The sequence below is a fragment of the Muntiacus reevesi genome, chromosome 17 (assembly GCF_963930625.1).
Source record: "Muntiacus reevesi chromosome 17, mMunRee1.1, whole genome shotgun sequence".
NCBI classification, from domain to species: domain Eukaryota; kingdom Metazoa; phylum Chordata; class Mammalia; order Artiodactyla; family Cervidae; genus Muntiacus; species Muntiacus reevesi.
The window spans coordinates 35874274-35897944 of record NC_089265.1 but is presented as its reverse complement, the minus strand read 5'-3'; the positions used below and the strand labels follow the sequence as shown (position 1 = coordinate 35897944).

Sequence of the window (23671 nt, the reverse complement as noted above, 5' to 3'; positions counted from 1 at the left end):
GTTTGCTCCCAATATCCAATTAATGGTTTCTTCTGTGGGCAGGTAAATATATACTAAAACGTATATATATAAGACACAGAATTTTATATGATTCTTCAAAGGGGCTTCTGAGGTTTCAGTTTCAGGTTTCAGACTGAGAAGTAGAAATGAGGCTGTTGAACAGCATACCACAAATAGCAAGGAGCTGAAAAGGCTGAAGTCTTGCAGCGGTCAGTTCACTTTGCTTCTCTAGGCTCAGGCCACCATCTCCCCAGTATGAGCTGTTGACCACCCATCCAACATCAAGAATAAACCACTAAATCAGCATTTTCTTAAATAGAACAACATTCCTGGGAGTTTCCCAAATGCCATGGCCTACATAACTGATGAATTATCTTCAAGGAAAGTATCTACTCAGTAAAAAATAATGCACCCCTTCTTAACCCACTATCCTGATTCTCAGCAAACAAGATACTTGGAGCAGTCATAACTTCTCAATCCTGAGGAGAATAGCTCTAGTCATTAACAGCCCCTGAAGACAAAATCTGTGAACTGCTCTGCTCCTTGTGTGATGAATACATATGAAGGGGTTGGCTTTGTTTGTAAATAAAAGTATGAGAACCTAAGACTTTGAATATACTGTCAACACATATCTTTAAAACAAGCTTTCTAACAATGATGAGGATTCAGTAGTAAAGAGTATGGTTCAAAAGGAGAAAAATGTATTCAGAGGTAGATAAATTTAGAGGAGGGGAAAAAAGTGCCTTAAAGAAAAGACCAGCTGGAATATTCAGGGGGAAAACTGAAATTATTTAACTCCTCATCAACTATTAATTTCAGGAATCCTAAATGCCCCACTATGCTACCACAATTGGGGAGCCAAGCCTTGAGCTTCAACCCTTCTTTTCTGAGGTTCTGGCAACCACCCTGGCATTGTAACAACAACTCAAAGAAAAAGGCTAATGGACCTCACTGCTCTGCTCTGCTCTGCGGAACACTCAGCTGGCAGGAGGGGAGGAGGAGACAGGCTCATGATGGGGAGGAGTCTCTCTTGCTGGCCGGCAGACAGCACAGTCTTTCAAGCAAAGGTTCAGTTACTGAAAGGCCCCATCAAGCCCAGCCCAGCCCAGCCCAGCGCTGCTAAAGCAAGACTTCATCTGCAGAGGCCCCTTCCACGGCCAAGTGGTTTGGGAAGAGTTCCATTTCCAAAATGAGGTTCAGATGTTATTTTCTAAATCCATATTCTAATATGTTCAAATGGAAACTGTTAGTGGGATTTCAGCATCTCTTTCTACTTGAGCCTGAAAAGGGGTGACATTTAAACTTCGTGGTTGTTGGAGGCCAGACCCCTAGATGATCATCTCTGTTTGCAGTTTTTAGGGAGAAAAGATATACAAATCTTCTATGGCATATGGTGAGTCAGAGGAATCTGAAGTAGAAATTGTATAAACTGATTAGTGCAAGTTCTAATTTTCAGTGAGTAGGTGTTTCCTCAGGGCCTAACCATGACTATAACCCAGAGTCTGAAACGATAACAAGTCAAAGGACCAAGGAAAGAAGCCAGGGATGGGGGTAGGAGATGATAGAAAAGCAAAATAGAAGTGCCTTGGCTCTACGCTTGGAACATCCCTCTCCCAACCCCTCATGAATTATTTTACAAGGCTGAGGATGACCTGGGAAAGTGCTACAGAAATATAAGACTTCCCCAAACCAGAACTTACTTTTCCTGCATCCTCAGAGTGAGTGCCTAGAAATAAATGGAGCTCACTCACTAATTAGAAAGCTTGGGTGGGCAATCGACATTCAGTCATGCTTTTCAGTTGCAATCCAGGGACCACAACAAACAGCATCAAGAGGCCAGTTTTCCTGGGAATGAGGGCAGATGGGTGGGGCCCCTAGCCTCAGGAGGTCACGTCCCAGCCAGGGTTGCAAGGGTGCAGCCTCTGAAGCCCATGTCCACCAGCCTATAAAGGCCACGAGGAAAACTCCTCAAGGACAAGAATTTCCAGGCAGAGTTAAGATTTGTCTAAGGTCAGAAACGGACAAGCATTTAAGAAGTTGAAACATAAAGAAAACACTGGGACACTAACAAAATGGTCTGTTCCACTGACAAGAACTCTGCTTAGATCAGGCAGTGAGCCTAGCCTCCCACAAAAGCAGACACTTGTGAACATTTTTAATTCCCCCTTTCAAAATGCCTCTGTTTACCCGAGGCAATTCCTTTCCTCATCCTTGCAGAATAAATGCTACTGGTGCTCCCCATCCCAATTCTTGCCTATCAATCCCTTGCTTCACAAAACCCTAAACCTCAACAAGTTTAGCTGATATTTTCAAATCTCTCAAAGAAATGGCTCATAAAGGGAAGCCTGGGCACTCCCCTGGGGGTCCCATGGTTAAGACACCATGCTACCACTGCAGGGGGCAGGGGTTCTACCCCTGGTTGGAGAGCGAAGATTCCCCAAGTCTTACCGCTCTGCAAAAAAAAAAAAAAAGGTGGGGGCGGGGTGGGTGAGGAATGCCTGTAGTTCATTAAAATTATTGCCTCACAGTCGCCCATAATTCCAGTCTTATTTAGAGCTGGTAAATATGACTAAGATGAGCAACGGTCTTCTGATATCGCCGTTAGACATTCTGGGATACAAAGTGTTTATTAAGAACATTTCTATTTTGGGCCATCAGGAGGTACAGTGATCATTCTTTTTTAGGCCCTAAAATACCAAACCTCTGATTGTGTAATGAATGTGTTTACCAGACCAAGCACGAGACAAGTTTTGTTTCATGAACTTTGGGATTGGGTAATAAAGTCTGTAATCACCAATCTATTTCTGCTCGGGACGAGAAATACAATTCATTATTTAATTCTGGGATAAAATGTCAAAACAAATGGAAATTTCATCCATCTTTTTGTGTTACAAACCTCCTGGGACAGCCTCTGCCTAAAGCAGTCACTTGCTGCCAAGCACATGGCAGGCACCTGATCGGTACTTGTTCTCTTTCCCCTCCTCGAGTACCGTCTACCCCCACGCGGTTCACACCACATTCATTCTCGCTCTGAGGAACTCAGGTTTGCAACTCACAACTCTGTGAACACACTAAAACCACTGAAACTCAGTGGGTGATGTGCATGGTACGTGAGTCCTATCTCAATGAAGTTGTCAAACTTAATCCTAAGGAAGTATTAAATAAAAAATAATTTAAGAATTTGGAAAAAAGCACCCTATACCTTGTAAATTAAAGCAAAAAGATTATTTTCAAGCATCACATTGGCAAAAACATTTTGGGTTTGGTTTGTGTTCCCAGCCTGGCACTTGGTGCTCACTGGGCCCTGGTACGATGGTCACTCATAGGCTGTTAGTGTGACGTAAGTTTGAATTAAGGATCTGGGGGGAGACAAGGTCAAACATTTCAAGTGCGTGAATGCATTCACATCCTGAGATAATTTGTCTTCTACAACTCTAACTTAGGTAGATAATCAGGGGTGTGTAAAAAAAAGAAAACTAAGTAAAAGATATTCATTGCAGCATTGTTACAAATACAAATAATGTGGTGGTGGTGGTGATGGAACCCCATAGAATTTGACACATGAGACATACCATAGAATGGATATAGCCACTTTCAAAGGACATTTAATGACAAGGGAAATGATCAGGACATAAAATAAAGTTAAAAAAACAAGATACAAGCTGTTTGTAATATGATCTAAATTGTCTGAAAGTACAGTGGGAAGAAATACAACAAAATATTAAGTCGTTATGTCTGCTTGATGAAACCATGGGTCATTTACATTTTCTTCCTCAAACTTCTTTGTCCAAATTTTCCATGTTGAGCACATGCACATGACTTATATAGCCAGACAAAACCAAGACTGATGCTATCCTGAAGGCCAATACAGAAGCAGGATGCATCTCACAGCACAGGAGCTATATTTGAATTAATTAGTAGCTCTTGTAGCTTCTTTAATACCCACTTCAGAAGCATTTCATTGTGTTGCTTAGAGACATATTGCCCACAACGTTCTTTTCTCCTCTCTGGGGAGCATTGCTAACCAGAGCTCCTGATTATTTAGTTCTTTTCTATTTTCAAACTCCGGAACCACCCTTGTGGATACATATTCACAAAGCAAGATCACAGATGGAGATGCACACAGGCCAAGAGACGAAGCAGGGCCTTGCTGCTGTGGCCCTGGGACTGGACACTGGTTACTGACTGCTCTCTGCTCTCTCTGCCCCAGGCTCAACACCCGGCGGTCCCTGCTCTCCGATCCGCGACCACAGCCAGGTCCTGCCCACCTGACTCTCAGGGCAACCCCTCCCACCACCTCCAGGGTGACTTGATGCCTCTCCTATTATTCCTTCTACAGTAGCTTCACTCTCACCTCTTCACAGCCTTTCCCCTGGCAGCTTAAAATCACCTTATTCTCTTATTTAAAAATGAATGAAGCTACATCCTATTGCAGCAGCTCCTGCCCCCTTCACGCTAAAGCCCCCAGACCATGAAAGTGTCTGCCTTCTCCGGACCTCAGTCCACGTCTCAGCCCATTTCCATCTGGCCCTGCCTTGCTGTTGGCCCTAGCTGCTTTCAAAGGTGACAGGAGGCGTCCTACCTGTGAAAGGCATGGGTCCTTTCTAAGACTTGAGAGGGCAGCCACCTGCTCTTCAGCTGCGCCTCCATGTCACGCGGGCCCGCCCACGTGCACTGACTGTGTGATGTGCTGACACGACGCCAGGGACTGAGGCAGCCACAGCCTCCCGCTGCGGGAGCTCAAGGTCTGCAGGAGCGGGCCGATGATGAGCGAGTGGGAGACGCCTTGTGGTGGAAGGAGCCAAGAGGAGTAGTTCTCACCACCAGGAAAGGAAAGGACAGCCTCAAGGAGGAGGTGTGGCCAGAGCGGAGGCAGGATTGATGGGTGCCAGGGAAACGCCAGCGGGTGGGAAGTGGGGAGCCCGACGCTGCCTCAGTGCAGGTGCCCCCTCACCAGGCGCCGCTTTTCCTGCACCCGTTCCATGCAGCCATCCACTTGAGAGGTTTCGCTCTGGTTTCTCAATATGGTTTCCTTGGGTCTCACCACTTCCAAGACTCTGCTCTCAGACTCTGTGCCCAGGGTCACACCTCTGCAAGTCCACCTGTGCCAGCCCCTCCCGTCACTTCCAGGGAGACCTAGTCCCTCCATCTCTGTCTCCCTCCCTCCATTATAAGCTATAGAGGCTTCCCTAAAAGGTTTTTACTCTCAACTAATTAGTAAACAAGTCCTCTGATTCTACTTCTAACAGCATGCTCATCCTCTGCCACTGTCTTAATGATATTAACATCCTCTTAATCTGGTCATTCCCTTGCCCAGAAACCTTTCTGGCCCAAGGGTGGAATCCAGAGCCTTCCAAGACCCTCAAAGCCCATGCTCCCTCTCCTCCTATCCCACCCTTCAGCCCACCCAACACTCAGACAACTCCTTTCTCTCTAGCTTGCTCCGGTATCTCTGTTTACAGGGGTTCTGCTGTGCTTCCTTTCAGGCTTATCTCAAAAGGCTCCTCCCAGAAGGCTCTCCCAACTAGAATTATTCCACTCATTCTCATGGCTGTGGGGGAGGTAAGAAGCTCATGTCTCTCTATGGTGTGGTCCTTGTTGTGAGTTGTGCATGGCAGAGCCCCACTAATATCCCTAAGCTGTTTACTAAATGGAAGTTATTTCCAGTACCTTTAGGCTTTACTCTGGTTGAGAAACAGAAGTTTCCCACCCACTTCTGCAAGTCACATCCACTAGGTCAAACTTGGTTTGGCTAAGAAAAAAGCCAAAGTGAATACAGACTGAAGTTCATACTTGCCTCTTGCACCCCGGAAAAGGACTCTGTAGTGCTTTTCTAATCTCTTGGCCATGTAGTTTGCATTCAAAATAGCAATTTCTGTGGCCTGTTTAAGGCCCTTGCCTCCCATCATCTGCAATAGAGGAAAAATTAGTCATCAACCATGGAACAGGGAGACCCAATGGACACTAACCAAAGACATTCCCAAATGAAAGGATATCAGCTCCCCAGCATGCTCTGGATTGCAGGGGAGTGAATTATCTTAACTAAGATATCTCGTAGTCTTCTCTAAGCCTAAAATAACTTTTGGTTTCCCTCTTTGAACAGTAATTTTATGCTTTTTATTGTAGTTAGAAAGCTTTGAACAGGGCAAAACTGACTGCTGACTATCGCCTTATTTACCCAAGAAAAAGAACTGTTTTTGAAGAGTTTCTGTTTGGTTGTTCACTGTGAATTTGAGATGCCTTGATAATTGCCAGGAATCTTGAGGGATCTTGGCCAAAATCCCCTCTGAATCCATTTTGTATGGTTTGTCTTTCAATTGTCCATAGTTCAGGTTTTTATGTTTAACAACTGTCAGGTTCTCAATCTTATCCTTTTCTGGTAGTTCATAAGTCCCTATGATTTTATGGGGATATCATCACCAGCAAAGAGTTTAAAGCCAAGACTGTACCAATTTGTACTGACTACACAAATGATGTAAAACAAATGAAATAACAGAGCAGGGACACCAAAGTCCAAAATAAGGAGAAGACACGTTTTGCCAGGTTGGTCAAAGAAGGGTTTCTAGAGTAAGAGCTAGAACTTGAGTAGAAACTTGAAAATGGATAGAATTTGGACAGACAAAGAGAAAGGGGAAGACACTCGAGGTGAGAATAACAGCAGAAACAAAGGTATGGAAGGAAGGCACGTGGCTGCAGCCTGGGCATTGCTGTAGAGTCAGGTGGGCTGTGACCACCTCTCACAAGCCTCAATCCTTGCTAGGAAAGACCTGAACTTGGCCTCTGCCTCCGGACCTGTGCATCAGAGTCTGAGCAACTTTATGGCCCCAGTTCTACCCTGCATATACTGAATTGATTCTCTCTGGAATGGGGCCTGGGAAAGTGCATTTTTGGGAGAATCTCCTAAGGATTTGTGTGGGCTGGGACATCCAGCGGTAGAGGCCAAGGGAAGCCAGGAGAAGATGGAGAGTCGTGGCAGAAATCTAGCAGTTCTGCAGGGAGTATATGAGAAGAACTGTATAAAGGAGAGAAGACGATAATGCCAGAGTCCTGGTAATAAGTAACAACAGCCTGGAATAAAGAAAGGGCCCAAGGTAGGAGGAGTGGCTGAAACCCTAACATATTTATTTCATTCTTAAACTGAGTCTGTCTGGTGTATCTGGCACACAGCCAAACCAGCCCTAGGGCATTTATTTTCTATATGTGGAAAATCATCTCTAACCCAAATAACATTCCATAACAAATGACTAAGGTTCACAGAGACCAAAAGGAAGCTGGGAATTAAGATTCTGTTTGCAAAGAAGCAGACCTTTATGATGATTATTCTTGTTGCTATTTGCAAAACAACTCGAGGATGATTTGAAAATGCAGGTTTTAGTCTCTGGGGTACAAAATTGTTGTCCCAGCTTCCCAGAAAGTTTTCATTAAGAATCATAAATGCCACACTGTTCAAGAATAACAACCAGCCCAGAGAGTCATCCGGCAAGATGTGCATAGCTGAGTTTGGGGTTTATTTCACCAGATTCTTGCTTTCTCTCAGGAGGGGAACCAGTTGGGGAAGACTGCTCTAATTACCGGCAGAAGAAGTGCTCCTATCCAGTGTGTGATCTTGTCAGCTCAGGAGGTGGGCAGGCTAGTTTAAATAAGAACTGTATAAAATAAACTCTAACCCTAATGTGTTTTGGGTTTTTTTTGTTTTGTTTTTGTTGTTGTTTTTTAAAAAACACAAAAGAAGGAAGCCCGTTCTATGACAAAGTCTAATTACCTTCGAGAGTATAGTTCCACAGGCCCTAAAGGGCAAAGATCTTTGGGAAAACCTCTACATAAGTGAATTTCTGCTATTTTCATCTTACCTTCCAGCTCCCAAGAAATATAAAGCAAAATGAGATGTATTCCTAAAATTTATCCCAGGATCTCAACCAAGTGTAATAATTAGTATATGCACTGTTTTTCGCTTGTGAGGGGCTGTACAAATCCTACAGGAAACCAAATGACGTGGCCAGAACATCCATATGACTCATGGTACTTAGCTCTCTCTGGAAAAATATATCTGGCATGTCAGTTTCTCTGGTGTTAAACCCACTGAGAGAACCCAAAGGAAAACAGCCTGATGAAGAAAAGATAAAATGAATTTTAGCTGATCTCTTTAGGAAGGTTTCTTCCACTCAAGTTGTCAGCAACTTTCACTGAACCGCATCTTGATCATGGATTTCTTCATTTTTAAGTCAAGAAGGAATCTGCAGTCTCAAGTCCCCATCCACACATCACTGCCCCCAAACTGTCTAACATGCATTAACAGGCCTCACCTTAATATAAGCCCATGAAATGGGCAAGATGCAACTGGAGCCCCATGGCGCTGCGCTGACGGTGCCCAAAGCCTGGGTATCTTCACTTGGTTTTACCGAAATGATGGGATGATTAGGCAGAAAAGGAACAAGATGCTTCTTCCTGTATATTTTTTTAAATACAAATTTAGAAGATGTTAAAAAGATCTGGTCTAACCAAACAGGCAGGCGCTGGGCCCTCTCAGGAAGCTCTGTTCCTAGCAAAGGAACTCTGACATGGAAGGGACCCAGCACGTGCTAAGGGGCATATGTTCAGGAAGTCTCCCTTCCTTCCTCCTCTGCTGGAGGCACGGCTCACCAGCCATCAGCCTCCTAGCAGCTCAAATAAGAACCATAGTGGAGAGCTGGGGAGAGGCAGGCAGCCTGGAACAGCATGCAGAGCTATGGGCTCATGAGGATGTGGGGACACCCCAGCCCCTCACACCCTCTCCCTCCCTGCCCTGGCGCCACACTCTTTCCAAAGGCATCTAAGGGATATAGAAGGATGCTGCAGAGATGCCCCATAGGGTAACAATCACAGGCCAGCATGTGAACATCAGTTGCCCCAACTCCCCCACAGCTGAGGCACTGCAACCCTGCTGCTTACTACAGAAACTAGGAATCAAAAAGGAAAGAAGAAAAACCAAGGGGGCCAGGCTCCCCATATCTCTGAAGACTGGCCCCTTCCATACATTTTGGGGAAAAAGGAAGACGCTCTGGAAATGATTGCTCAGCATCATTTCCATGAGATGATTTGATTTCAGTTTAAAAAGTTACCAACTGCTCCAAGATATTGCTTTAGTCTTATTCTGACTTCATCCAATTATTTCTAGTAATAAGGTTTGTTTTCTTCTTACTTATTTCAGATGTAATAAGAATTCAGGCTATAAAATGTCCAAAATATTACACCCAATTTCCTTTTTTGGCAGGGGGACATTTGAGTTCTACTCCTTTAGCAAATTTTAATTATACAATAGTGTTATCAATTTTAGCCACCATGTTATATGATAGACCCTCAGATGTAACCATAAGCTGATTTTAAAAATAAAGCTGCTTGGAAGTCTAAATTAAAGTCCAAGAGACCCTTCTAGGTGCTATTATACCAGTTCTTACCCATAATGCTCCAGTAAAGCTTACTATTCATTTCTCTGTTAATAAACCTGCTCTGTCTATACATGGCTGGGAGCTGAGTGTGGCCATTCACACTGTGATTAATAAAAATCTATGTTTGCTTCAGCTCCTTGAAAGCACCCCATTCACTGCTCATCACCCAGCCCCTAAAGGCACACTACATGTGAAGGTATCCTGACACCTGAAGTCCTCGATGAGAAGAACAGAGTGTGGGGCCACTCTCTGATTCTCAGTCTTCAAAGCCATCCTGAAACCAGGGCCCAGAACTCACACTCCAATGGGCCCCATGCCAGGGCCGCCACCTCCATGGGGAATGCAGAAGGTCTTGTGAAGATTAAGATGTGAGACATCAGACCCAAAGTCTCCCGGACGACAGATTCCCACCTGTCACAAAGGGAAAGAACCAAAAGCAAAAGTCAAGAGCTCGAAAGGGTGCTCTGGAGAGACAGCCATCCTGCTCCCCTGAGAGGAGAGGCAGGAGGAGATGTGCACAGAAACAGCCTAAGATGGCAGCTCAAACCCGACATCCCACGCGCAGCATGCCCTGCAGTTTCTATGGAAACAGCAATTGACCATTTAGATTTAAAGTATGATTTGAATATACCATCAACTCCTAATTATCCACCCACAAGAAAGGGGAGGGGAAATATAAGCTTTCCCTGGTATTGAAACAGGCAATTTCACCCCAGCATGTCTAGCACCCTAGCTTTGGGTATCATGCACTTTACTGAAGGGCCCCTTAGGACACGTGGATATAGAGGGCTGGAAGGCTATCTGAGAGAATACTGAGCTGAGAGAGAGGAAGGGGGCCTCACAGTTTTCCTGAGACCATCCTGGTACCAGCCACAACATTCAACAGGTGTTCTTGACACTTTGGCATTTGAGCTAATTGTAGATGGGATAAAAACTACAAGACTCATTTATGCTATTGAATCAATAGACAATCCCTGGACTGCTCAAAAGAGATCAGACAGAAGCAAAGAAAAACAGAAAGAGTCTGAAATTGGGAGTTCCCTAGCAGTCCAGTGGTTAAGACCCCATAATTCCAATGCAAGGTGCACTGGTTCAATCCCTGGTTGGGGAACTAAAACTACACATGGCACTCACTGGGGCCAAATAAAAAATTTAAAAAAATTTTAAATGAAAGAGTCTGAAATGGTTTAAAAAAAAAAAAAGGAGAGGAAGTTGAGAGGACTCTAAAAGACGATGAATCCTTGCCCTCCAGAGTCTCCCTAAAGCATCTCCTCAAAGGCACGTGTCACACAGACTGTAAAGAAGGCAAAGTGTTGAAGAACTGATGCCTTCAAACTGTGGTGCTGGAGAAGACTCCTGAGAGTCCCTCAGACAGCAAGGAGATCAAACCAATCAATCGTAAGGGAAATCAACACTGAATACTTGTCGGAAGGACCGATGCTGAAGCTGAAACTCCAGTATTTTGGTCATCTGATGCTAACAGCTGACTCATTGGAAAAGTTACTGATGCTGGAGGAGATTGAGGGCAGTAGGAGAGAGGGCATCAGAGGAGGAGATGACTGGATGGTATCACCGATGCAATAGACACGAACTTGAGAAAACTTCAGGAGATACTGAGTGACAGAGAGGCCTGGCATGCTGCCGTCCATGGTAGCAGAAGAGTCCAAAACAACTTGCTCGACTGAACAACAACAACAAAACATCACACAGACCACCCCCTACATACACACAGCCCAGCAAGTAGTCAGGATCAGTCCTCAGAGCCAGAGATGTGCAGCTGTTTTACGCTGATGAAACTGAAGCTAGTCCAAGGTCATGGGAGCTCAGTATCCACCAGGGGCCAAACCTGGGGTGTTAATTCCCTCAGGAAGGGAGGCAGGTGACCTTCTCGCCTTTAGGGATTACCCCCCGCCCCTCCCTGCAACAAGCTAAGAAAATTCAGCTCATTCCCTGCTTCCCGTCAACCTTTTTACTTCCCCCCCAACATCCCCTGTGACTTCATGACCTTCTTGGGATATGTGTGTGTGTGTGTGTGTGTGTGTGTGTGTGTGTGTGTGTGTGTGTGTGCACGCGCACGCCCATGCGTGCGTGCCTGTGTATGAGCACACTCAGTCATGTCCAACTATTTGCAACCCCATGGACTGTAGTCTGCCAGGCCCCTCTGTCCATGAAATTTTCCAGGCAAAAATACTGGAGTGGGTTGCCATTTCCTACTCCAAGGGATCTTCCCAACCCAGGGATCAAACCCATGTCTCTTGTGTCTCTTGCAGTGGCAGGTAGATATTCTTTACCACTGCACCAGGGTCTGTAATCTCAGTGAAATGGCAGTACACACTTTGATTTGGCAATATAGAAAGTCAGTCTCTGTTCTGAATTCAGTGTCATGTTTTAAGACAACTGTCAAGAAGACAAAACAATTTTTTTTTTCATAACCATTTTCTCACATTGCCCACCTGAGCGTTCATGTTTGCTCCATCCAGGTAGACCTGTCCTCCGTGTTGGTGGATCAGGTCACACACGTCTCCAATGTTTTCTTCAAACACTCCATTGGTGGATGGGTATGTAATCATGATGGCTGCCAAGTTCTCCTTGTGTTTATCCACCTGTGAGACAGAAAAGGGGCGGAGGGAGATAACGAGAGGAAATGTTTCTTTCTAAACCAATTCCTCATTTTTTAAAGGATTAAGAAAGATGAAGTCTTGGTCTTTTCATTTCTCAAACTGTCTCAATGTAGGATGACACTAATAGAAGTCCATAGCCATTTCTCCCTTCATAAATCATTCTAAAGAAATAACAAGATTCCTTTAGACTAAGTCTCCACGGTAAAGACCAAAAAACTGTTCAGAAGATTTCTGGATATTTTGGGCTCAATTCTCTAAAGTGGTCCTCCTTTGGTTCAAATCATCTCAATAATTATTTCAGATTTTTTCTGGTTCCAGACAAGTCAATTCTCATAGTTCATCTCACTACACTCATCTTGTCAAATCCATCCTATCCCCTTTCCCTCCCATTCTATTGAAATTTGAACTCCAACTAAGAATGTTCTGCTCTGATTTAAAACAAACAAATAAACATCATTTTTCCTTTTGACAGAAGGCAAGCATATATGTTTTTTTGACCAGCAAGTCAGAGAAACTCACATGAAAACAGAACAAACAAACAAAAATTTAAAATCATATCCTATATTGGAGAGACTTAATAATTACACATTTTGACCCAGAATATTTATTGGTAAAAACTTTATGGGGCAATGGGAAGTGGGGAGGTGGATGTGAGAGATGAATAGTATTGTTTGTTTTTATCTTCCTTTTGAAGTTAGTTACATGAAGTTCTCAGTCTCCATGCCTAATAACCCCAACAAAATCGCATTGCCATTCAAGTGATTTCCTCCCCTCTTAAGATGCAGCCTCCAGTCCACCAGTGGAAAGCAGATACGGTTGCTAGGCAACATCTTCCTGAAGGTTGGGAGGTTGGGGGTGGGGGTTGGTGTTGCAGGAAGGAGGATGGAATGTTGAATGAAATTCAGCAAGTAATGGCTGGGACCATCACAAACATCTGCAAAATCTACATTTCTGTTTTAATCCCTAATACAAAGATTGAAAATACCTGTGACTTCCAGTTTGTTCATGGGAGAAGGAGAGGAAGACTGGGCGGGAGAAAGCAGGCAGATTCTGCAAGGACTAGTCTTACTACCACCATGAATAATTAATTCAGTTTCTTACACATGCACATATTAGAGGATGGAATTTCAGTTTAAAGGACCTTCTCCTTGTTAAAGAAGGAAGAGATGAAAGAGACTATGATCACTTTTACTCTGGACCAAAAATGTGACTCTTGCTTTTATTTTTCTTATAGACATGGCTAGGTTTTCTGATTTTATGCCATTTTCCCTAGACCCATTCAGAGAAGGAACTGCAGTCTTTCAATGAGAATGCAAAAGAAGATAACATTGACCTAAACCATCCCTGATCCCCACCACTTCTTTCCAACCCAGACCTCCCCCATCTGGTAAGTGGAAGGTGAATACCATAGCCTTGAGGTGAGCTGCATCGATGTTCCCATATTTATCCACCTCCACAGGCTGAATCTTCATGCCCGCCATGTGGGCACTTGCAGGATTGGTCCCATGTGCAGATTTTGGAATGAGGCAAACCTTATGAATGGAACGAAAGGAAGGAAAGAGAGAAAAATCACCAGGCTGTTCATAATGGCAGAAGAGTCCTAGGGAATGCTTGGAGCATAAATACAATAGGTGGCATGTACTCTGTTTAAACTCACCGGTGGTGCCTTAACATCTGCTACAACTTCATCATTACTATATTGCAAAACAGTGTCCAACACAGGAGTTGACACCTGGATCCCCCAAATACTGTTCCCTAAAGACTTTCAGAATATTAACACTCTCTGTCCTTATCCCAGTAATGCCAAAACAAGCCTAGGCTTATCCTAACCTTGCCTCAACAATAATGTGTAGAAAGCACCTTAAAAGAACATGAGATTAGAAATTAAACTCTAGGACTCAAATGCACACATCACAGCTCCAGTGCTTGGCTCTGCTGGGACCCAGGAGAGACAATGGTAGACATACCCCAAGGCCTCCCAGTGACAACACACCAGTGATGTCGTCATTACTGGATACTTACTCTGTGCAATAGATTCTCTGCTTACATGAGAACAGCCAAGCACAAATGCCCATCAGTTTCTGCCCTGTGCTCACACAAGGCATTCACTGAGAAGGTTGGCATCTGTATAAATAAATGTCTAGAGGGACTTCTCTGGTGGTCCAGTGGTTAAGATTCCATTAATTCCAATGCAGGGGATGTGGGTCGGATCCCTGAGAGGGGAACTAAGATCCAACATGCTGTGCAGCACAACCAGATCAAAAAATAAAATAAATAAAAATAAATAAATAAAAGGACCCTTTAGACAGGGACTACATCACCTCAAATAAGACTCCTTGGCTGGGAGGAAACATTTCTTGTTTTGTCAGGAGGCTACTCCTCTCTTTCTAAAGTGATCTTGGTGTTGCCAGTATAATTAGGGAAATGAAAATCCTCCAAAAAAAAAAGTCTAGTGCCCGCAGATGCCAAAGGAACTCAGAATGAGGTGGTGCCACCTCAAGTTGAAGAGATCAAGAGAGAGTATTTCAAGAGCTTAAAGATGTGTTGAATTCTTATGCAAAATGGTTGGTGGGTATAATACTAAAATTCCCAGGTTTAAATCATTTTCATTTCCTGCCCCCAAATCGTGTGACTAAAGGTGAAGACACATGCTCTGTGTGACCTGATGATGCCCCACTTCAGGAAAGGGCACCCTGAAGTTTCCTCCAACAGAAAGCAGTAAGGAGAAGCAATGTTGACCCTGAAAACAATTCTGTTTTTGTTTCTTTGTTTTTGTTTTAAATTCTAGAACCAATATTGTCACCCTGTGAAGAAAAACAGATGGGCATTATAAAAATGGGCTTATGAAGGGGAAATTTAACTTAACAGCTGTTTCCTCAAAAACAGCAAAGCCATCTATTTAAGCAAAATGCATGTGACCCAAAGAGAACTACAAACAGAGGCAAAGATGAAATTACTTTGTTCTTCTTCTGTGGACAGTTAGCACTTCTTTGAATGGTGAACTGCCCCATGAATGGTGAACTGCTTCTTCGCATCAGGGGGCCAAAGTATTAGAGTTTCAGCTTCAATATCACTCCTTCCAATGAATATTCAGGGTTGATTTCCTTTAGGATAAACTGGTTTGACCTCCTTGCTGTCCAGGGAACTCTCAAGAGTCTTCTCCAGCACCACTGTTTGAAAGCATCAATTCTTCAGCACTTAGTCTTTTTTATGGTACAATTCTCGCATCTGCACATGACTAGTGGAAAAACCATAGCTTTGACTATACAGACCTTTGTTAGCAAAGTGTTGTCTCTGCTTTTTAATACGCTGTCTAGGGATATGAGAATTAGAAGGAACAAAATGTCTCAGTCATTTTTTCAATGATTTGTTGCTGTTAGACATTTCTGATTTTCTATGTGAATCCTCACTTTAAAATTTGTGGTATTGTAAGGGACTTCCAATACCTAAGTTCTAGGACAATGTCCTAGGTTCTAGGACAGAACCTAGATTTGATATTTTAGCCAACACTAACTCTCTTTGGTTCATTATGCCAATTTAGGTGGATGCTGTGTTTTTCTAACTCCCTAGTGTGCCTGGCATAGACCCAACATAGCTCATCTTCAAAAGACTTGCCGAATGAGTGAAGGAATAAGGAGAAGTTCTTTGCAAGGGAAATAAATTTCTTACCACTGGTCAAATCCAAAACCCAAAGGCCACTACTTTGCCTCAGGCAACTGAGAAAAGAAAAATACATACAGGTTTTGGTGGTGTTTTTTTAGTTTGTTTGGGTCAATGTCTTCCCTTTGTAAAGGAAATTCAATCACTGATCAGCAAACCCGAATTAGTATCTGACTAACAAATTAGTTAATAATTATAAAGTGCTTAGGACAGTGCCTGGCACATGCAATTTCTACATAAGTGTTTGTTAAATAATTTGTAGTCTCTCAAATTAAACTGGTAAATCAAGAATTTGGCCATTGCATTTTAGGAACCTCTGAAATTTAACCTAAGAGCAAATGTGAAAATAACTTCCAAAACAGTTTGAAATAAGAAAATCATCAGGAATACAGGAGGTTCTATAACATATGACTTCCCCACACCTTTTTTTTTGCAAAAAAGGATATATTTTACTAGTTTCTGTTATAGTCTATGATATGGGAGCAGCTGTCTTAGACATCTCTGATTCAGAAAAATCCTCCATGATTATTTGAATAATAAATCATTTTCTTCTTCTCTAACTAAAAGTCTAATTAAAATCTTTAGGATGCCAACACTTCCAAACTGAAGGGTTCTGTTTCTGCAAGCTCAATGACTGGGTAGTCGTCCCTGCCTCCCTCACACACCCTCAAAATGCAGCGTCCCGCTCCTCCCTGTCCTTCAGTGGAATAACCTCTCCTAACACTTCAGTGATAGCAATGTGAACAGTGGAGCCGGGAGAAGCATCACAACAAGGGGACTGAGATAGAAGGGAGGACTGGAAAAAACAAAGAGGGACAAAGAGCTGGAAAGAATCCATGTGTCACAGAAGAACTCTGTTGCTGCTGCTGTTTAGTCACACAGTCATGTCCAACTCTTTTGTAATCCATGGACTGTAGCCCACCAGGCTCCCCTGTCCATTGGATTTTCCAGGCAAGAATACTGGATTGGGTTGCCATTTCTTTCTCCAGGGGATCCAACCGACCCAGGGATCGAACCTAGGTCTCCTGCATTGGCAGGTGGATTCTTTACCTCTGAGCCACCAGGGAAACCCAGAAAAACTCTGCCCAGGCCCAGTTTCTCATCCTTTTTCTCTGTGACCTTTCTGGTTTGGCCCTCAACTCCTGGACATTAACAAATAGTTCCTGGGGTCAACCTGGAGAAGTAGGAACCAGCGCGGGATGGGAAGCATCACAGAGCAGACAGAACCTGGATTTTAGCTGGCCTTTCCTCACTAGCTGGTCACAGGCCTTCCACAAGCACAATAGTGTGGATCCCAGTGGCTTCCCCATAAAGCAGGGACAACATGGAGATGGTAACACAGGATGAATGGCTCCCTCTCTCGGAGTCCCAGAAACTTCATGGTTAAAGAGCGTGAACAACAAAGAGTTCCAGGGCCTACTCAGTACAAGGAAGCCACGGAGGTAAAATAGAAAAGGCAACTCTAAATGTCAGTCATCTGGCAGCCTCTCACTGGAAAATCAGAATCCCAATGTTTCCTTTCTGACTCTATGAAAGTGCTGAGATTTTGAGGTCCAAAGAACAACTTTAACTCCAAACTAACCCTTCCTTAGAAAAATCGAAGAATTCAAACCCAAGCGGAAAAAAAATTAAAAAGTTGCGATATCATTTTCTCCCATTTTGTGAAAGCGAAGTAAAATAGTATTTAAATTCTTCCCTGCAAAATCCAGGTAACTAGCCATAAATAATCCTCCAGCTTTAATAAAACCACGAATGGACTAAGACTGGGCTACCACCAGCCGCGCCCTACTTCTGTGGGCAGCCAGAAGGACTCTGGCCCCTTTTCTCTAAACCTCCTGGGCTGGGCAGACACTTGTGACTTGCTCCTGACTCCTACTCACTAATGCCACCGCCACAGCTCAGGAAGTTCAAGGTCAGCGCCGCCACCACCAGGAACACAGGCCTCCTTCGGCCGCAATCTGAAGCCTGTGTTGTTAGTTCATCTGCTAAAGGCACTGCCTCAGGATTGGTAGAGGTCTGTGGAGCCTATTAGCACCTGCTGGTCCCACAAGGGCCTCCAAAAGCAGTTTGGACCCTGGAGACTAAACTCTCACTCAAAGCAAATGAAGAAACAGAACCTTGAACTCTGCTTCATGTCTTCTTTTGTTATTGAGAGCTGAGAATCACTAAAAAGGAATTTATTTATTCAATGAATATTTTTTGAGCATACATAGGGCAAGAACTGTGCTCAGGCACAGTAGGAGTCACAGAAGAACGAAAGCTCCGTCTCTGCCCTCTGTCCAGGCCTGGGGCCAGGGCCGAGCCGAGGAGGGAGACTTGGAATGGCAACATTCCTGCCCCTTCCTCCCTTTACTCCCCGGGGGCAGCAGTTCTGCAGCCAACTGGCTAACTTTTACAGACTGGGTTTGAGAAGCCTTTTATCTCAAAATGTTTTTCCTCAAAATGGTCCAGTGAAACATCTTAGAGGCAAGGATTGTAATAGCCACTTAATAGACATTTAGTTTCTTGATTATATGTTTCCCCAACTTCTTCCAAGAAGACTTGGAGGGAGTGTCCCACAGAACAAAAGGGACCCTAAAGTTGAACCCACTGCCCTCTCCCGCCCCCACTCCAGGGGTAAACAAATGGTTGATACTCACTGTTCTGTGTGTCTCTCCTTTCGCATCTAAGTAGGCTCGGATAGAGGCCAGCCCGGCGTATTCCCCCTGGGCTCCGCTACAAAGACATGAAGAAAAGGGTCAGATGCCTCTCTGCCTTCGTGTACTCATTCAGTATTCCTCAGGTACAGGCTGTAGGTTCACCAACATGTGACACAAAGTCCCTCCTAGAAAACAGTAAGCTCACCTAGGACCCCTGCATGAGCCTAAAGCCTTGAACAACCAGAACAACACCTGGTCTGTGCACTATAGCTCACCCATTCCTACTCAGAGATGGGATTTCAACCTTCGCTCAGGACCATGCATCTAAAAAAAATCGTTTTCAATATGGAAAATTCCAAAACTGTGCAAAAGTAGAGAGAAGAATGTAAGGGACCACCACATTGTGCCTATTACCCAGCTTTAAACATTGAAAGATTATGGTCAATCTTGTTTCTATCTACATCCCTCACTAACCCTCTCACTCTGAACTAGATTATTGTGAAGCAAAACTCAAGCATCATATCACTTCATTGATTCAAACTTCAATATGTATCTTTCAAAGATAAGAATTATTCTTTAAAATATAATTGCAATTATCATACCTAAAATGATGAACAATAATTTCTTAATATCACTAAATATTTAGCCAATGATCCGATTATACTGCAAAGGAATTGTACATTGAGTACAATTAATTGAGTGTAATTGAGTGTGGTACCATTCCAGACAGACTCGGGGTCAGCTTTCCTAAGCCCCACGTACTCACGGCTGCTAGAGGCTGGCCATACCCATCTCAGCAGTCCTTGAAGGCACCACGTTTAGAGTACACTCAATGACTAACATTCCAGGGAGGGGTGCTGAGTCAATCATAAACTGTTACTTAATGTTCTCAGTACTCTCTGCAGGAAGGAAAGGAAGTGAGTAATAGGTTTTTTAATCCCATTCAAAATGCATATTTCCTCCATTTCACAAAATTACACCATCTTTTGACTCTGTGGAAGGGCCAGTGGTTTTGGCATTCATCCCTCCTGATCACCCCGAAATAATGAGATCATACTCTAAAAAAGAGCAAGGCTTAAGAATAAACGAGATATAAATTCTTTAATTTCTAAAAGAAAAGCTAGACTTGAGCACTAGAAAACATTTTTTGAGAAAATGGTGGGATGGAACCAGTTGAATTTGAAATATCTGCAAACTAGTATAAGGACATTGATGGTTTGGTGTCTGGAGATGGCAGAATTGACGATTTAGGGCTCAGCATGAGAAGAGGACAGAGCAGAGGAAAACATCTGGGGGTGCAAGGCTTGGAGTCTGGCTGGAGGAATAAAGGAAAGTGGTGATTTCCACAGTGTGGGTGCCACAGAGCAACAGAAGAGCCTAAATGAGCTAAGGAATAATGACAAGTGTAAGCTGCTCCAGTAATTAAGCACTTCCTATTTGCCAGGCACTGTGGTGCATAGACAAAACACAGGTAAATGAGAACCATCATTGCTGTCACCACCAAGCATTTTATAATTTTTTTTTTCTTTTTTGGACCTCAGGGAATGTGTAGACTAGTATTATGCATGGAGCAGCTCTGCAATAAATGTTTAGTTAATTTGTTCAAAATTGAATTCTTCTTCAGTCCAGACAACATTAATGTCATCATTTCGCCCATGGAAAAGGACTTCAACAAATGGATTTAGTCTCTACTCAATACTCCGTAATGATCTATTTGGAAAAAGAATTTTTTTAAAAAGTGGATATATTTATATGTATAACTGATTCACTTTGATGTATAGTAGAAACTAACACATTGTAAATGAACTATACTCCAAAAAAATTAATTTTAAAATGGATTTTGTATTCCCTTCTGTGTTTTTCTCATGACTTCTACTCACCTTGTGTTGGAAGATCAGTCAAAGAAGGAAAGAAGAGACGAGCTAGGAGCCAGTAACCCAAAAGAAAGGCAGTATGCCAAAGTTGATCAGAAATGCTGGGTGTTTTCTGGCTTAGATACTCTTAAATTTAAATCAGTCATTTTCCAAAAAAGTGCAAAAGGTATATTTTAAATCCTACATAAGGATTATTCCTGGGGTACTATGAAAATAAAGGGAATTATTAGTGCCACCTGTTGGTGAAAAAGCATTATGAACAGTATCTGCTTATCTGCATAACCCAGATTGAGAACTCATCAGAAAAGTACTACATGTGGAAGGGCAGCTAGGATAGTGGTTTTCTGACATCTATTCAAAACAAAGTGATTATACTGCATAGCACAGGGAACTCAATTCAACACTCTGTAATGGCCTATATAGGAACAGAATCTTAAGAGTAGATATATGTATAAGTATAACTGACCCACTTTGCTATAAACCTGAAACTAACACAACACTGTAAATCCACTATAAAATAAAAATTAAATTTCTGCATGGTTTTTAAACTTATGAAAAAGTTAACATAGAACCCATTTTGCATGACTGCAGGGTATGCTACACTTCATGACTTGGGGTGAATCCTAGAAGTTGCCAAAATTCATGCTGAATTATACTATAATGGAACTGAGAAAACAGTAGCACATTTTATTTATAATAGTCAAAGTGGGATGTTGTATTGATACAAGTGAAAAGGTATTAAAAATGTGCCCTAGAGAAAATGATCATGTTATGTATGGATCATAACTGAAAATTTAGGCACTGATAATTTCAGGTTTATACATTTTTTGAATTATTCTTGTTTTAATTTTCTCTAGATATTCTTCTGAAAATCATTAAATAGGTTAACATACCATTGTAGTTCACATACCAATGGCCACATTTAATGTGCAGTTTCAGAGAAGTTTTCTTTTAAGCTGTCTACTAGTCAGTGGGCCTATTTTATTTGTAACATTTGAAATTCTTAAGTTTCCTATATGATGTCCCTAAAAAATATTACATTTAAAAAGACATTTTTGTGAAAAAGATTTTTTGAGTGATAAACTGTAAATTTAAATATGAAGTGAATTCCTTCCCTTCAACTATCTATAATATCTATAATGTCTAACACCTAGCCCACTGCAAAAACTGAAATATTTGGAAGCTAAAATATGCATCACTATCCAATGAAACCAAGGTTTTTGTAGATATAGGATTATTCTAAAATTTATATGTGAAGTCAAAGCAACTGAAATAGCATTCTGAAAAAGAAAAAGGAGGAATCAGTCCTGCCTCTAATGTCAAAGCTCTCGTTGACCTGATGTTCCTTTTCAGGTAGTTAGACAACAAGCTCCTCTGGATCTTAGCCTCCATCTGTCACATGGGAATAATGCCACCCAATTTACAAATGAATTTAAAATTAGTATTATAAAAGTAATACATTCTTCTGATTTTTTAAAAAACTTCACCAATGAAAAAAGGGATGAAGCTTAAGGTAAAAACAAAAAAACAAAAACAAAAACAAAACCACCCCTAATTCTTACCAGTTTTACCCCCTCAAAAGAAGCACTAATACTAATTTCTTGTGATACATAATTTTTGTTTGTTTGTTTGTTTATTTTTTACCGAAGGATAACTGCATTACAGAACTTTGTTTTCTGTGAAACCTCAACATGAATCAGCCATAGGTATACATATATCCCCTCCCTTTCGGACCTCCCTCCCATCTCCCTCCCCATCCCACCCCTCTAGGTTGATTCAGAGCCCCTGTTTGAGTTTCCTGAGCCATACAGCAAATTCCCATTGGCTATCTATTTTACATACGGTAATGTAAGTCTCCATGTTACTCTTTCCATACATCTCACCCTCTCCTCCCCTCTCCTCATGTCCATAAGTCTATTCTCTATTGCTGCCCTGTAAATAAATTCTTCAGTACCAATTTTTCTAGATTCTGTATATGTGTGTTAGAACATGATATTTATCTTTCTCTTTCTGACTCACTTCACTCTGTATAGTATGTTCTAGGTTCATCCATCTCATCAGAACTGACTTATGCGTTCCTTTTTATGACTGAGAAACATTCCATTGTGTATATGCACCACAACTTCTTTATCCATTCATCTGTCGATGGGCATCTAGATTATTTCCATGTTCGAGCTATTGTAAATAGTGCTGCAATGAACAATGGAATACATGTGTCTTTTTCAACCCCCAAGGTATATGCCTAGGAGTGGGATTGCTGGGTCATATCATATGGTGGTTTTATTCCTAGTTTTTTAAGGAATCTCCACACCGTCTTCCATAGTGGCTGTATCAATTTACATTCCCACCAACAGTGCAAGAGCATTCCCTTTTCTCCATACCCTCTCCAACATTGTTTGTAGATTTTTTGATGATGGCCATTCTGATAGGTGTGAGGTAATATCTCATTGTAGTTTTGATTTGCATTTCTCTAATAATGAGCGATGTTGATTATCTTTTCATGCGTTTGTTAGCCATCTCTATGTCTTCTTTGGAGAAATGTCTGTTTAGGTCTTTTTCCTGCTCTTTGATTGGGTTGTTTGTTTTTCTGGTACTGAGTTGTATGAGCTCTTATATATTTTGGAAATTAACTTTGTCAGTTGCTTCATTTGCTATTATTTTCTTCCATTCTGACGGTTGTCTTTTCACCTTGCTTATAGTTTCCTTTGCTGTACAAAATTTTTTAAGTTTAATCAGGTCCCACTTGTTTACTTTTGTTTTTATTTCCATTACTCTAAAAGGTGGTTCATAGAGGATCTTGCTTTGATTCGAGTGTTCCGTCTATGTTTTCCTCTAAGAGTTTTATAGTTTCTGGTCTCACATTTAGGTCTTTAATCCATTTTGAGTTTATCTTTGTGTGTGGTGTTAGGAAGTGTTCTAATTTCATTCTTTTACATGTAGCTGTCCAGTTTTTTTGCAATATATTTGTTCATAATAATCTCTTATAATCCTTTGTATTTCTGCATTGTCTGTTGTAAACTCTCCTTTTTCATTTCTACTTTTGTTGATTTGATTCTACTCTCTTTTTCTTGATGAGTCTGGCTAAAGGTTTGTCAATTTTGTTTATCTCAAAGAACTAGCTTTTAGTTTTATAAATCTTTACCACTGTTTCTTTCATTTCTTTTTCATTTATTTCTGCTCGGATATTTATGATTTCTTTCCTTCTACTAATTTTGGGTAATTTTTGTTCTTCCTTTTCCAATTGTTTCAGGTGTAAAGTTAGGTTGTCTACTCAATGTTTTTCTTATTTCTTGAGGTAGGACTGTATCGTTATAAACTTCCCTCTTAGAACTGCTTTTACTGCATCCCACAGGTTTTGAGTTGTCCTGTTTTCATTGTCATTTGTTTCTAGAAATTGTTTGATTTCCTTTTTGATTCCTTCAACAACCTGTTGGTTATTTAGAAACACAAAC

The 23671-nt window shown here is 42.0% G+C and overlaps 1 protein-coding gene across 2 annotated transcripts in view; it reads right to left on the bottom strand.

The window, feature by feature from the left end:
- The window catches only part of GLDC (glycine decarboxylase), an 84880-nt gene that overhangs the window by 9530 nt on the left and 51679 nt on the right, over positions 1-23671 (bottom strand). For both annotated transcript variants that reach the window (XM_065908155.1, XM_065908156.1), the window contains 6 exons: positions 18346-18421; positions 13453-13578; positions 11879-12028; positions 9724-9836; positions 8304-8445; positions 5798-5909 (listed from right to left, as the gene is read on the bottom strand). In XM_065908155.1, the coding sequence (XP_065764227.1) occupies positions 5798-5909; positions 8304-8445; positions 9724-9836; positions 11879-12028; positions 13453-13578; positions 18346-18421 (719 nt within the window). The remainder of the gene's footprint in view (positions 1-5797; positions 5910-8303; positions 8446-9723; positions 9837-11878; positions 12029-13452; positions 13579-18345; positions 18422-23671) is intronic.